Source organism: Siniperca chuatsi, linkage group LG10 (genome assembly GCF_020085105.1).
Source record: "Siniperca chuatsi isolate FFG_IHB_CAS linkage group LG10, ASM2008510v1, whole genome shotgun sequence".
Classification (NCBI taxonomy): Eukaryota; Metazoa; Chordata; class Actinopteri; order Centrarchiformes; family Sinipercidae; genus Siniperca; species Siniperca chuatsi.
In genome coordinates this window covers 26,446,735-26,463,723 of record NC_058051.1, presented here as the reverse complement: position 1 = coordinate 26,463,723, position 16,989 = coordinate 26,446,735, and the positions used below count along the sequence as shown (strand labels likewise).

Genomic DNA, 16,989 nt, shown 5'->3' with positions numbered 1-16,989 from the left:
GAAATCCAACAGCAGAAACATCAACACTGACACAAGGCAAAACACAATGACAGAGTGCAGTGAAGTGAAGCATGGGATAGCTGCCTGTCTTCAGTTAACAATGCTGAAACATGGCACTGAAAATGACTCTCTGGAGAATTACAGCTACAGCGGTTTTGCCAGACTCGGAGCGAGGAAAGAAAAGAGCAGAATTATACAGTTGTGTGAGAAAAAATGAAGTCCAGTCACGGCTCATAAATCTCCAGCAAACCACACTCTCCAGGGAGAACCACAACAAACACCAACAACAGTGAGAAAACAATGAAAAAGTGGAATACAAAAGTCAAAGCACAGGTAACATAGGCAACTGAAGCTGTCTTCAAAATGCTTTTTTTTGTCTGACAAACCGTCCCAAACCCAAAAATTGGGCTGCAACTAACGGTTATTTTCATTATCGATTAGTCTGACGGTTATGTTTTCAATTAATCGATTAATAATTGTGTCAGACAACAGTAGAAAATACGCGTCACAGTTTTCCAACGTGACACCATCAAATGTCATGTTTTTCCCCATCAACAGTCCAAAAAGTCCAAAGTCCATCTTCTAAGAGAAAGCAGCAAATTCTCACATTTGAGAACCTGGAAATGAAATGTTTTTGCTTGAAAAATGACCCCAAATGATCGATTGAATCGATTATTAAAATAGTTGGCTATAAACGTTTCTGTTGATCGACTAAGCGATTAATCGACTAATTGTTGCAGCTCTTCCCAAATGTACTCAATTTACAATTATGTAAAGCAGAGAAAACCTGAAAATCCTTACATTTGAGAACCAAGAACCTTGATTGTTGTCCATAAATTTTCTGTTGATCATCTAATAATTGCAGCTAAAATACTGCTTTATTCCACTAATTAAAAACCAGTAAACAGCATGTTTCTTCACTTATACAGCCTTTTTTAAATTGGTGGAATAAAGAATTGTCTAAGTAAATAATCTTCTTCTTCTTCTTGTGTGCAGTCATTCAAGTTTTATTAATACTGGAAATTGTTGAAGGGTGTTTAAGGGATTTATGTTGGGACTCAGTGCTGGGTGTCATAATGAGGGAGACAGCAACTTCCTCGCACACATCATCTCCCCAGGGTTTTGCCCTTCATTCTGAACCTTCTTTTAATATTTGAGCAGAGTGACGCATTTCCTGGCCTGTCCCTAGACCCGGTTCTGGCCCAGCCACGACCAGAAGCCTGCCCCCGCACACAGAGGAAGGCAGGGAAGATGGAAAAGGGGAAGAGAAAGGGAGAGTATGAGGCAGGGAGTGAGAGGGATGGAACAAATCAAAAACAGATGCTTGTACACGTGTGATTCAGCATTTCAAAACTGAGCTGAGACGGAGCTAACTGCCTGTGGAGCCCAGTGATTTCTCCCTTTATCTCCTCTTCACACTTTCAGGGTAACAGCTTCGTATTTGTATTGGACGTACAGTGATTTCATATTCCCCAGGTGACGACAAACACACAGCTGTATGGTTGAAATCCCCACTTCTATCAATAACTTTGTCCCATTTCCTGACCCATGGCGTGATAAACATGTAGCATGGGCTGATGTTGACACACCTGGAAACTACCCAACCACTTCCCCCCTGAGATCACGGCTTTCCAAGCAGGCTGGTCATGAGAGGAGAAGTTTCAGAGACATGACATTAAACAGTGAAATCTGTTAGTCATAACTCTCTTTTCAGCCTTTTTATTTGTCCTGTCAAACATAGATTCAACTATGTGTAAAGTTTATTTTATTTATCAAGAATGGGTCATTGTGACTGCTGTCTGTGAGTCTGCTGACGAATGACGCACGGCCACGACCAAAGAGCCAAGCCCAGTCAGTGCCTCGCTGAGAGGACAGTTCCTCACATGCCGCCTTTGACTGGAGGCGGGCAAGCTTTTAAAAAACAGCAAATTTCCTCCGGCACAGACTAAAAACACAGCAGAGAGATGGGCCACGAGATAAGAGGGATGCAGCCGAGGAAATTGGGTATTTTCCAATTTGTGTTATATCTTGAATGTAAAAAGGCGGTCGGTGAATTACTGTACATGCACCGATGTTAGCTGTAAGCTAGCTTGCAACGGACCCATCGATCATGTGTGTGGGAGTGTGCCTGTGTGTTCATGTTCAGCTCAGCCTCTGACTGAACTCAAAATTCACCAGAAACTCTGCTTATTTCCCTTCAGTCTTTCTACTTCTTCCACGTTATGTAGGTTTATGAAGCAGATTCATAAAGCAGATGTAAGAGAGGATCAATGTTCTTATCTAACTCTCTACCAGAAAGAAAATAAGTGTATTTCCCCACATGCCTAACTATTTGGTTAACGTGATGTGAAAGTAACAAAAAAATGACTGATCAGAGTAGAGAGGAAGAGAACAGTACTGCTGTCCTGTCATATTATGCTAGCCTTTCCCGTAGTACATCTGATAGCTTACTTGGATAATCCACCAGGAACATTAGTCAAACTATTTATATTAACTCAGAATTATAGTCCATTTCACAAGGCAGCCCTCCATGGAGTCACGTTGCAGCTGAGGCTTAACTCTCTCCCTGTAGGGTCAGAAAGAGTTGAAAGTGCACAGATGATACTAATGCAAATATGAGGGATTCCAGCAACCTGTTGTTAGCTATGTTCTGGTACACAAATTTTCCACATTTCTCTCATGTTTCTAGATGTTTCTGTCTTTGCCACCCCGGGACAAAACACACGATCAGGGGCTCCAAATTGGAGCTCTTCTCTCACATATCAAGAGGAAAGTGGATTTTCCCTTCTAAACAGCATCAGACATCTGATATCTACAGCCATACAGAATTGAGATCAGATGTTCGGTCTCCGTTACCATAATCCAATCTGCTAGGGAAAACAAATGCCGAGTTGTGAGCGATTTTGTTCACCCACACTGTGAAGTAAGACCAAAGACTTGGATTATCAGCGTTAAAAATCTGCTCGGTGTGTTACAGTGTGTGTGAGATACTGCACTCGCTGGCCCAGCTCTTGTTTTCTTACTCCCCTGTCTAGCATTAGTCATTGCTGGTCTCATTCGCCATGGGTTGTGATAGGAATACTAATGCCAATTTACAACTCATCCATCATTTAGGGCTCAGGATGTTGCCATAGTGCTGATTCAATGTCTGCGGCACAGCATGCGCAACCTGTGGCAACACCGGATGGCTGATTTGAAAGAGAGACAAGAGGAATTGAGCAGAGTAGCGGCAATGAGCTTCGCACTTAATAAACTGTGCACACTCTTGCCTGTTGTGCGCTGACTGATCAAGGTCTTTGTCATCCCTCAGGATGTCCGACAGAAGCAGATTAGCAGTGTTCGGCATGCAGCACCCTGCTTTTCGCGGCTCTTTGTGTGAGCAGTGTGTGAAACGTCTTGCTATTCATTCAAATGAAATGAGAGGGGCAGTGAGCCCCGTCCTTCATCACAAAAGGCTCAGGGATGACATCATCTCTGCATCCTAAAGCATTTCACCAGGGATTAATCTCCATTTCAACAAATCATCAATTAACTTCCTGGATATCGAACATATAAATAGACACAGTATAATACCTTATGCAGCACTGTATAAAATAATAAAAATGTTCCGTGACCTAACGGGTGAGAGCATGTTCTGCCATTTCTACAACCTAAGATGCATAGTTCTGAAAACTGTAACAACATGTTGCTGTTTTTGACTTACAAAAAGGTTGTATCGACCAGTAGAGAGCGCATAATGGAGTGATGTTTAATGTGTTGGTTACACTAGGTTGTGGCTTAATTGATTGTTTTCCTAATAGGCTGCATCCAGCATCACTCCATATTGACTATATAGTGCACTATATTTACCCTCTGCCATTTTGTGTCTGAATTCTGAGAGATATTTCTGCACTATATAATGCCCTCAAAAATTGAAAAAAAAAAAAAAAAAAAAAGAAGTGTCCATGACCAGACCCGCCAACTTATTACATGCTGAGCAGGAGGATTTCAATGCAATCCAGATCTGAGGCTCCAACTGGCAAAAGCCCTTCATCTATCGGGTCTCATTTTGAAAAGATGAAAGCCTTTTCAGCTAATGGTGCTGTGCCTTCTCAGTAGGAGGGCAACAATGCCGTGATTAAGAAATCATATATTGCTCTGTGTATCATTAGATCTGTTTGCAGTCCTTCACATCAGGATGACACCAATTGGACGTTAAGCCTCCAGGTGTGACACCTTGCCGTTCAGGGATTTTAGCAGGCGAATGTGGGCCAATCCCTGATTAAGACATACGGGCCGTCAAACTACACACTGGTGCTTTAATCCCTGTCACTTTCATTACCTGGAGTTGTTAGCTCTAGCGCACAGAGCTCACTGACGCCCTTTAACAGGATGGTGAAAATGCCCGCAGGCCAGCGCCATATGAGCTTTCTCGGTCATTAAATCAAGTGAAAATTAAAATAGCTGAATAAACTTACATGAGCGTGGGGAGATGGTAGTAGAGCATGAGTTGAATGCCTCTAAAGCAGAAATCACATGCAGAGGTCATTAAATTGATGCCAAACAGGACACATGCTTTATGGGTAACAGAACACTTATGTATCTATAAATGATTAAGATATCAGCTGCAGCTGCTGCATGAGGAGATGAATGTGACGGAAACCAGCTTGATATCAGATAAGTGTTTTTTATTTTCCAATTACAATAATGGTTGCGACCCCCAACTCTTAACTGGCCAAAGTCACAGTCTTGGGAGGAGCACTCTTGGCTGAACAGAAGGCCCACTGACACACATTCAAGATGGAAGGAGGTCATACTGAAATAGAGCAGAAGCAACAAGACCGCGCAGTCAGTAGAAATCCCTTCCAGCTCCATGCAGCTGGAGATGCAGATCTTCCAGAAACACAAGAAACATCCTCCAACCGCCCAGAAATGGTTCGTCACAATCATGAACCAAGATGAACCGGATACTTTGAATTCAACGTGACTTTAAGGGCTCACTTTAGATGTTCTCGGTACCTATTATGAATTTAAAATACATAGTAGTTGTGTGTTGTTCTTTATACATGAGCAGGAACAGACCCCAATATGAGGGGGCTCAACTGAAGGGCAATAAGTTCCTCTTGGTAAACATGTATTAAAAATGAAGTCAGCTAATGTAATCCCACTATAAATTTCTTCCAGAGAAGGAAACAGATGGGTAGAGCACATCAAAATCCAGAGGCAAAATGAGTCAGGTACTTTCCAGTTCACTCGACAATGCACAGTATGCATAAAGGAGCTCAAACTGTAAAAAGCTGCCCAATTTGTACGGGGTCTAAGTGTAAGCACTAGCATGTAGCTGTGATCTTAATCTAACAGCAGTGGGATGTAGATAAACTAAGAAACATGCAATCACACAGCATTTCATACTGAACGTGGAAACTCATCTTTAACACAACATAACAGCAATGTGTATATTTAAGAAAGTCATTATTTTTTATAGGGCTGAGCGATAATTCAATATTATCATCTACTGAATCGGTGGAATCCTATTATGACAGTATGAACATAGTGTTATTAGTGTTATTGTTTTACTCAATTCTATTGTTTAAATTACTGTCATTTTTAGAGCTTAGTTGATAAACAGAACATTAATCTGCAACTATTCTGACAATCAGTTAATCGTTTAAAGGTTTGAGGATAGATGGTGTCGTATGCTGTAGAACATTTTAAAGCCCTTTCAGAAATATTTGTGATTTTTGGCTGCATAAATAAATTTTACTTGACGTTTTTCAAGCAAAAATGATCTGGTTTCAGCTTCTCAGCTGTGAAGATTTGCTACATTTAGCTGTCTTATGTGATAATAAACTGAGTATTTTTGTGTTTTGGACATTTGGACAAGACATTTAAAGACATCACCTTTGGTTTTAGGAAATTTTGACGGACGATTAATCAAGAAAATAACCATCAGTTTATTATTATCATCTATTGACTTTTATTGGAATCATATCATCTTGTTGTTTTTAGGGCTGCAACTAACTATTAATTTGATGATCGATTAACCTGCCTATTATTTTCAAAACAATCACAACCCCATCAATTTCTAAGAGCCCAAGGTGACATCTTGAAATTGCTTCTTTGTTCCGACCAACAGTCCAAAACCAAAACATATTGAGTTGACAATGATATTAATCATAGAAAAGCAGAAAATCCAATCAGAATTAGACTGGATTAATTGTTTCAGTTCTACTTATTTTAATTAAAAACTAAAAATGAGTTATTAAACTTTTGGTTTCTGATATAATACATAAAGTGCATCACAGCTCCATGCACTGAGTATCAATTTGACCATTTTATACATGATTTTGCATACATTTACCATATTCTATACCAATATCAGAACAACATTCATACTAATATTGTGGTCGTATTTTTACTCTGCATGCATTTCTGCTGTACATACAATATTTATTAATTGTACAACTTACTAACTTAATTTCTTATTATTTACTAAAAATTTCCACTAAACAGGCGTAGTTCATTCATCTCTTGCAATGCGAGACATTACACCAGATGCTCTGCATTCCTCCATATCCATGTCACAAATCCATCCATCCAGTCATTCTCTCACAGACACTGGAGACACACTAGCACTGAGCGCCACAGGTCTTTGGCCTTGGATTCCCTGCCTGTCGAGGCTCAATGACAAACCCATCACCATGAAGACGGCCTCGCCTCAGCTCTCCGCCCCCAGCTGTTCACATGGGAAGGGAGGAAGGATCATCTAGGCTCTCTGCCTCACGGCCATTCAGACGCAGAGAAAAGACTCTGTCTCTCAGCGGAAGCAAGAAGCTCTCCGTACAATAGTCATATTCTGCTGAAGGACTGTTAGGACACATGAACAGACCAGCAAGGACGCTCAAAATCCAGCCAAACAGCAAAGAGCGTGCTAATGAAGTATCTTCTCAAGATCAGCATAAACACTAGAGGCATTCATAGTGGTTCAGTGGCCATAATCACAAAACATCCTGAGGCTAAAAGTAGCTCATAAGTGGCCGAGTTAGGCAAAACTCCTAAAAAGTAGTTTTTGAAGTTTTTGGTCTAAGAGAAATTCACAAAGCCTTTTAGCACTACAAGTAGTCCGAGAGTAATTAGACACCCAGATGACTCCTAAATCACAAAGTCCTGCTCACACTCAGTGATATGCTGCGGGTAATGCACCTTGTTATATCAGTGTTGTAGAAAAACACAACAATAATAAACTTTTAAAGCATATTTTGATGGAAGGCAAGTTAATAAGGACCCAATCAGCTCAACAACAAATCAAAACAATCCAATAATAGCGGAGATGACGGTTTGCACAACTCTCCACGACTTGGACCCTTTTTCAGACCCCCCACCTCAGCTTTTCAGACGCCATTTTTCGACAGCACAGAAATGAAGAAATAAAGAAATAAAAGCGATTCCATGGCTAAAGCTGCAACTTTGTTGGAGAGCCAGAGAATCCAAAACAAAGGACACTATTGTAGCTTATTAGCTTAGCCTCCTCTGTCGGAGTATATATTGTTCCACAAAAGAGGAATGGTTTGCAGACTGCTATGAGACAGGAATCGATGGTACAAATACTTCTGTGGAAACTTGAACTGTCTCGTTAGCAACAGAGCTAAGCTAACGAGCTAACAAATCTTGGAGGGCTTTATTTTCCCTCTTCAATAACGCCAGGGGAAAGTAAACAACACTAGAGAGAAAATAGGGAGAAGCACCGGGAGCTATTCTGACTGAGCTAACGGTTAGCTTGCCAGCTACAGCAGTTCACCACTAACCCTGTGACTAGTGAGTCACTGTCACCAAGCTTCTAGTGTATAAAAGTACAACCAGGTGGCTAAGAAATTAAAGTCAGACACTGCCTTCACAGATAAAGTGTTTAAAAGTGCTCAAAGTTATCTCTATTCCAGCCTATTTAAAAATGCATACTTCATATGAACTACAACAGAAGATACTGGTTGCTACGTGAGTGAGGTCCCTCAATATTAACCTCCCACAGTATGTGAGTGTGACCTCAAATTAACGTGTCAGTGGGGAGAAAACAGCTCAAACGTTGCGTGTTGCCAATGTTGTTTCGGGGCAAACACAAACACACGAGTTCCTGCAGCCGTGTAATCATCACAGACCACTTTCCCAAAACAGATGGGGAGAGCATCACTGGTTGCAATCTCACATCTGTCCGAGTCGGAGTATCCATAGAGACTAAACACAGAATACATACAGCTGGTTGAAGAGATCTCTAACCAGACTGGACTGGTAATTCATCATTGCTGACAAGTGCTTAAACGGCAGATTTAAAAGGAGAGAAGAAGAACTTCACTATGCCCTGCCTATGGTCCAAGCTTGAGCTAACAAGTAAATAAGCCTGGGACATGTGAGAGATAATTGTGCAGAACTGATTTCTTGCATGATTTTACACATATGGGAAGCAGAGTGTCATGCCAATCCTAATAGTGAAAAGCCTTGATTTTCCTGCACTCCGGGCCTACTGCTTCCTTCCAGTCATCCACCTCCAGGGTTGTTACATAACACTACACAGCACTGCTTTTAGCTCCACAAAGGAGCCGTTTGAATGCTCTCTGAAAACACTGTTACAGGCTTCAGTGGCTACAAGAACATGCGTTTGTCTCTTTCAGCGTCTCTTCTGGTCATTTAAACATACTGGGCATTAGATAAAAAGACTCCCAACATAAACGGGAGGAAAGCTCACAATAACTGAACATGGAGCGTGAAGGAGTGGGTGTCTGATCCTCTCAAGCCACTGAGAAACATCTGCACAAGTATACGAGGAGGAGGAGGAGGAGGAGGAGGAGGAGGAGGCATATTTTCATTCCACATTCACAGCTCCAGTCAGATAAGAGATAACTTTATCCACTCATTCATGAAAAAAAAAGAAACAGTGAGGAGTATCAGAGCTCTAAATAATGAGGTAGGCAACTCTTTAGCATGCAGTTTGTCTCGCTGTAGCCTCGCTGCTTAGCATATGAAACAAGGAAGGAGATGGTTAGTGCAAATACCCTTCACTCAGCGCTTCCTGAGATGTGCCGTTCTCCAGCCCAGATGGCAGTCATTAAGGTGCTGCTGCCAAGTCTGGAAGTCTTTGATTTGGGAGCAGAGATTTTATCTCTGGCAGCACACACAAGTGCAGTGTTGGAAAGTAACTAAGTATATTTACTCAAATACTGTTCTTGAGTACTTTTTGTTTTTTTAGGTCCTTGAGTGTTTCTATTTTATGCTACTTTATACTTCTACTCCACTACATTTCAGAGGCTAATATTTAACTTTTTACTCTACACTACATTTATTTAGCAGCTAAAGTTTCTTTTCAGATTAAGATTTTACATAAAAGACATATGATGGGTTTATAAAATACAATGCATTGTTAAAGATTAAACCAGGCTCGTGACCCCTTACAATAAAACAGAGTCTAGTTGTGGCTATTTGTCACGTTTCAGATGTCTATGAGTTGTTAGCAGTTCCAGCAAAGAGGGACTTCCTCTGTAAACTTCCTCCATGGTTTTATTTAAATAACTGCTCAAGGCCCAAAGAGGTAAAATCATCAAGTATTTCACAAAAACAGCAAAGATTAGAGAAAAGTCCAAAATATGAATATACATTTGTGCAGCAGAACTTTTTCTTCTTTCCTCTCCCATTAATCATCTCACGGCCCCTCAGATTTATCTTGTGACCCTTTGGAGGGGCCCGACCCCTAGGTTGGGAACCATTGGACTAAACTACCTAACTGTACTGTATATAGAGTAGTTCAAACTAGCTGCACCTCAACCAGCTTGCTGCCCACACACTGAAGCATCAGTGTTAACAATCTATATAACAATATATCAGCCCCAGACTCTCTCTGGTCTCCAGCTTTTTTTCTTTTTTTCCCCAACTTTCTACGCATTCATGTTTGTCTTCATTTAGCACCTTTTAAACTCATCTCACGCCACATGCCTGGTATCTTTTTTTCCAGCACAAACTCAGCTAGAAGTCTGACTTATCAATTTGGCAATTTAACAAAGCATAAAGCTGCCAGAAACCCAAAATACAAAAATTCTATATAGCTATACAAATATGCAAATCTTTAGTGATAAATCACTCAAACTATTATTATAGTACAGTTCAAATTTGTAAAAAAAAATATATATATTGTTTTACTATTTCTACACACAAATGCAGCAGAAAAATGTAAGGAATAATATAATAATATTTACATTTAAAGTGACTATTTTTGTGCCTTTTTCATTGAAAGTCTACAGTATGTAAATCATGTATGTAAAATCACAGAAAATATTAATGATTCAGTTTCAACTGGTTTTCTCAGCTTGTCTCTACATTATATGTAAATAAAGTTATGTTACTATAAATGAAACATGCTCTGTGTATTCAGTGCATTGTGCTGATAATACTTCTGTACAGTACTTTTACTTGTAATTGAGTATCTTTACACTGTTGTATTGGTACTTTTACTTAAGTAAAGGACCTTCCACCACTGCAGGAGCGTAAAAGATCCCCTTCTGAGACTCCCTTCACAGCCTGAGAGGCTCTTGACTCCTTGCGAGCAGAAGACCAGGTTTAGATGTGGGTGTAGAAAATTCCTGCCTTATTTATGTAACCTTTGGTGCACGGTGGTCGGGGGATTTGGCACAGGCTGTGTGGGGAAACCTTCAGTTTCCTCTGATTCCAATGATTAGTGACACTGTTTGAACTAGAGCTGATGCATCAATCGATTAGTCTACCAACAGAAAATGAATAACTGATTAATCGTTAAAATCCCAAACATTCATTGGTTCCAGCATCTCAACTGTAAGGATTTGCTGCTTTTCTTTGTCTTATGTGAAAGCAAACTGAATATCTTTGGGTTTTGGAAGGTTGGTTGGACAAAACAAGACATTTGAAGACTTTACCTTTGGTTTTAGGAAATTGTGATGATCATTTTTCACATTTTATAGGCCAGAATGATTAATCAACGATTAATTAATAAATGAAAATAATCTTAAATTGCAGCCCTAGTATTATCATCTATTGACTTTCAGTGGAATTATATTGTCTTATTGTTTTTAGGGATGCAATCTTATGATCGATCAATCTGCACATTATCTTCTTGACTAATAGATGAATCGTTTTGGCTATATAATGTCAAAAAATTGTACAAGAAAAAACCCAAAGAATTTGGATTTAGTCAGACAAGACAAGGCATCACTGTAGAGAAATTCTTCACTTTTTCTGACATTTTATAGAGCAGACAATTAACCAATTAATCAATAAAGAAAGAAAAATCATAGTTGCAGCTCTAGTTTTTTAAGGGAAATCAATACAGAGTTATGAGGAATGCCTTTTAGAAACTATAGTGAATCATATCCAACCATTACCCTTTATTTCTTCTGGATTAGAGTCAAATGGATGCAGATCAATAAAAAAAACAAAGTGTGGTAGCACGAGGGGAAAAGCAATGAAATAATCGGACAACGTGAGGAACCAACAGATAAGACTTCATCTCTGCAGCTCCATCTCAGCCCATGTGACAACTCATATGGCTGCATTGCTCATCATCATCATCATACCTACTGTACGACACGAGTGACCGGGAGGCTGTGAAAATACTCACAAATCTGACTGTAATTGTAATCCAGACACCATTTATCGGATCAAAGTATTAATCCCACTGAGATTTAAGTGCAACGTGTCGCAATTTAGTTCAACATGCAATATAACAGAGAAGACACGTGGACAGATCGCACTTGCATTCAATGCCTGGGATAAGAACTAACCCGCAAACAACAGATGTCGTACAGTCTTGTATGCGAATTGTGGCGTTCAACAGTTCATGTGCTTACCTGAACCGGGGTGAATCTTTAATGCATTCTTCAAAATCCACCGTCATCTTGGGCTGGAGTAAAGTCTTTAACGCGCTTAAAATACGGGTTTCATGTCCCAGGTAGAGTAAAGCAGAGATGTAAATATCCGACACAGAGAGCCTCCCTCCAGTCTCCTGTTCCTGCAGCGGTTCACTCAGTCCCGCTCTGAGGCTCCGGAGCTGCCTCAGCCAGTACTGGACCCTGTGCTGCCTTCATGTGCTCCTTGCTAGGCTCGGAGTTTTAATACGCCACATCTAGCGTACGATTTGGAGCCTATAGCATAACATACTCAGCTTCTTTTTAGTGGGAAACGATCAGTAGTGAAAAGTAACATTTACTCAGATACAGTTTGAGGTACTTGTACTTTACTTGAAAACAGCCCTTGCATGCTACTTAATACCATTACATTTCAGATGGAAATATGTACTTTTTACCCCACTACATTTTTTTTTACATCTGTAGCTACTAGTTACTTTGATTTTACATACAAAACATATTATGAATTTATACAATATGATGCCATTTTTTTCGATTAATTTACCCATGTTTACATTTACTCCACTACATTTATTAACAGCCTGTGGTGGAAGTACACAGATCTTTTACTTATGTAGCAATACCACAGTGTAGAAATACTCTGTTACAAGTAAAAGTCATGCATTTAAAATTAGAGCATCAAACTATAATTAAAGTACCAAAAGTAAAAGTACTCATTATGCAGACTGGCCAATTTCAGATATTATAATTACTGATACATTAGTGTGTACATCACTTTAATGTTGCAGCTCGTAAAGGTGGAACACATTTTACTTGCTCTTTATACTGTGCAGCTCTGAATGCAGGACTTTTACTTGTAATGGTGCATTTTTACATTGTGGTATTGCTACTTTTACTTAAGTAAAAACACAGAGATTGTAGTTTTCTATAAACTTTGTAAGCAGCATTTCATCTTAAAGGCTATCTGTACAGTTCAAAAGTTCAACTCAGTTTTGACACTATAAAGCCAATATTAGTTCAATTTCCAAAAATGCCACGTTGTAAAAATACTCAAGTGACAAGTCAAAGTCCACATTCAAAATTTTACATACGTAAAAGTACAGAAGCATCAACAGCAAAATGTACTTAAAGTATCAAAGATAAAAGTAGGCCTACTTACTGTATGTGCAGAATAGACCCATTCAGAGTGTTATGATATTGTATACAGTATATTATTGTTGCATTGCCATGTAAGCAGCATTTTAAAGTTGTAGGTAGCTGGTTGAGGTTAGGCTAATTTAACTACTTTATATACTGTTGGGTAGATTAATTGACAAAATTTCATTATATTGCATACATTCATAATATGTTTTGTATGTAAAATCTTAATCTTCAAAGTAACTAGTAACAGATGTCAAATAAATGTAGTTAAATAAAAAGTGCAATATTTTCCTCTGAAATGTAGTAGTATAAAGTAGCATAAAATTATCTCAAGATTGTACTTAAGTACAGTTCTTGAGTAAATGTACTTTGTTACTTTCCACCACTGATCACACAGCAAATCCCGTCATTTAACAGCTGCTCAGTGTCGCTCTGCACACAACTCGTAATAACTTTAATATTTCCGATAGCACTTGAAAGCAACACACGCTCAGCGAGAACCTTTTACACAGTCTATGATGAGAACGTTTAGAACGTGACGTCACGTTCCACTTCATTTGAATGAATGCAACATGATTTCCCTGAACAATAATCTCTTCTAGCCTACATACGAAAGATATTTAATCCCGAGATTCAGTCATGTTTCATTGTTTACTTTTAAAACAGCAAAAAGAAAACATTTAAATTTCAGTCATGACAGGTAAAAATAGAAAATACCTACAGGTTCTATGTGTGTAGCATGAAGAGGTTACAAATTAATTAAGTTGTGCAACCTTGTGTTGTAAAATGACAAATAAATTACCTTGTACCTCCTTAATAACTCCCATTCTGTTATTCTCTGCATTTTCAAGAGACAAGATAATTCTTCACTGTGCCTGAGATTTCAGTTACATCTTTATCAGAGAAGTGTGATGAAGGTATTTTTATACTCTCTGGTGTGTTAACTCGAGCAGTGAATAAGCAAACGCCCACGATGGCTTCAGTTGCTGCTGTTGGTTTAGTGATGCTCCCTACAGTCAGATTCACCGCTCTCATCTTTTCCACGCCTCTGATACAGTATGGTATGTTCTCCATGTCAGATCATCATGTTTTACTGCTGTGCAAGCTGTGAAATCTATTTAATGTAAAAGCCTGACTAAGGGAAACTAATTGCTTGATTCCAAAACACTTCAAAGAAACCTTTACACCTTTAACACATCCAAGGGTTGCTATATTTATCTACTTTCCCATGCAGCTGTTAAATGAGGGTATCTTAATCCATTTCCCCAGCAAGGCTATTATTAATTCACAGGAAATGGGAAAGCTTGGAGAAAGAGCGCCTGCTCTGCAGGTTTTCATAGAGCGTCATTGTTCCATCTGATCCCGGCTTTAAAAAGGCTGCCGCTCAGGCCATGAATGGAGATGATCTCATCCACTCAAAGCAGAAGTGTCTTGACTAAATACCACCATCAGTCACTGAATCTCAGAGGAACGATACAGGCTTTATCAGCTGTGGCAGTGGCTCAAGGGATGACAATGTTGGTCGGTTGGTCGGTCCACCACTTTGATCCAAATATCTCAATATCTATTGGATGGATTGCCATGAAATGTTGCACAGACATTCATGGTTCCCAGACAATATATCCTACTGACTTTGGTGATCCCCTTATTTTTCCTTCACATTTGTAGTTCTGAGTTAAACGTCTCAACAACGATTTGATGCATTGCCATGAAATTTGACACAGGCATTCATGTTCATCAGGATGAATTGCAATAACTTTGGTGATCCCCTGACTACTCATCAAGCGCCATCATCGGGTCAAAATTTTTATTTTGTCCAATAGTGTGGTTCAATAAAACGGACGACATTCCCATCAGCCTCAGCTGTACTTTTTGTTTAGTGCTAATTAGCAAATGTTAGCATGCTAACGTACTAAACTGAGATGGTGAACATGGTAAACATTACAACTGCTAAACATCAGCATGTTAGCATTGTCATTGACATTAGCATTTAGTTCAAAGCACCGCTGTGCAGGCTCACAGAGCTGCCAGCATGGCTTTACACTCTTTGCTTGTTTTAGTTCTGCTGGAGGTGAAAAATCTGTTCCACTATAACCTGGAGATTATAAAACCAGGACTATCACCCGTTATACAGAAGAAGCCTGAAGCACTAAAAGCAGGTGCTCCACCGATACGGCAGCTCTGCTTTCTCTTCGTGCAAGTCCTTCACTGCTTTAGGGACTAAGACATGTGACTCCCCCCACCATCCCTCCTCTCCCTCTTTGCCTCACCCCCAGTTCCTTTTACTAATCTGAGATCAAAGCACCTACTGCTTCTTTATGAAGCTGTTGAGTCAGCAGTCAGCTGATCTGAAAGCTGGAGAAATTTAAGAGCAAACTTGGTAGCATGCAAATAATCTATACCATTCTGGATTTTATTACAGCAGCAGCACATGATCATAGGTACAGGCATTTATGTTCCCCTTTAGCATGAATCGTAATAACTGGTGATCCCTTAACTTTCCATCTATCACCATCGTCAGTTTTCAGGTTTGTATATATCCAATACTAAACAAATGAAATTCCCATCACCCTCAGCTGTTCTTTGTGTTAGCAAATGTTAGCATGCTAACACTCTAAAATTAGATGGTGAGCATTATTCCTGCTAAACATCAGCATGTTAGCATTGCTATTTTGAGCAAGTCAACAGCTCTGCGTTAAAACGACACTGATTTTGTAACTTTCAGACTGAGCCAAGCTAACTGTGTCCCCTTTTCCAGTGTTTATGCTAAGCTAAGCTAGCCTGCTGCCGGCTGTTGTTTCATGTTTAACGGACAGATGTGAGAGTGGCATCACTCTACTTTTTGTTTCCCAAATGTCGAACAATTCCTTTAAGATTTGAAAAGGTAATCGGTGAGGTCTTTGGGGCAGATTTGAGTCATATGATGAACAGAATTGGGTGCTTGACAGCAAGATGATTTACAGTGGAGACTGCCTAGCTGTCATATCAGTAATGGAGCAGGGATAAGGCTTTTCTGCCTTTGTGCAGGAAAAGTGGAAGGGAGCTGTCGACTCCGATTTTTGCTCCCATCAGAGGCCCTCTCGTGGCAGACACATGCACTGCTGCAGTGTGGAAATACTGGGAGAGATGTGTGGGTCTCTGGGAGGGTGACCTACTTTTGCTCCTCTCTTTGGTCTGCTAGAGAGAGCTGCCACTGAACACACAGCTTGTAATGTTATGCCATCTGACTGCAGGTGCAAGGCTCTACAAGCCACTACCAATGAGGCATGTACAGATGCTGCATGAATGTTCTGTATTATGTATGCATATGTCTTCTCAGCACTGACTTAGAAAATGTATTCCCAAGTCTATTCTAAATTAATTTTAATCTTGCCATAGGACTGCTGCGCTCACACAATTGCCACTAGTGTGTGTGTGTGCGCCAAGTGTACTTAGAAGGTGGATGGAAATATAGAGGCATACTGGCATGATCATGGTATTGTAGTAGTTGTTTGATATTGTTTATGCTTTTGACAGAGCTCTGCAGAATTTATTATTTCTATTCAGCGTAAAGGAAAGAGATAAAAATTGAAATCTTAAAGGAATAGTTTGACGATTTGGGAAATACCCTTATTCACTTTCTTGAGTTAGATGAGAAGATTGATACAACATCTGTACAGTAAATATGAAGCTACTGGCCTGGCACTGTCCAAAGGTAATAAAATCCAGCTACCAACACCTCTAAAGCTCACTAATTAACATGTTGTATTTGTTTGTTTAATCTGTACAGAAATTGAAGTGTAAAAACAACAATTATCCATTTTATGGGGGGTTATGTGCCAAACTATTTCTTGACCAGGACTAATTGCCAGGCAACCAGTGGAGACTCCAGGAAGTTACTGATCCCGCCCAAGAAATAGTCACACATAACTCCCCAAAAAACTGCAAATTGTTGATTGTATGCTTCCGTTTTTGTACGGATTGGACAAAAGAGATATAATGTGTTAATTAG

The 16,989-nt window shown here is 39.7% G+C and overlaps 1 protein-coding gene across 6 annotated transcripts in view; it reads right to left on the bottom strand.

The window, feature by feature from the left end:
* Nucleotides 1-12,061, bottom strand: part of acap3a (ArfGAP with coiled-coil, ankyrin repeat and PH domains 3a) — a 72,488-nt gene extending 60,427 nt beyond the window's left edge. For 2 of the 6 annotated variants that reach the window (XM_044211256.1, XM_044211259.1), the window contains exon 1: nt 11,841-12,061. In XM_044211256.1, the coding sequence (XP_044067191.1) occupies nt 11,841-11,887 (47 nt within the window). In that variant the 5' untranslated portion in view covers nt 11,888-12,061. The remainder of the gene's footprint in view (nt 1-11,840) is intronic. The other 4 variants (XM_044211254.1, XM_044211257.1, XM_044211255.1 and 1 more) reach the window with 2 other exon arrangements.
* Nucleotides 12,062-16,989: the final 4,928 nt, after the last annotated feature.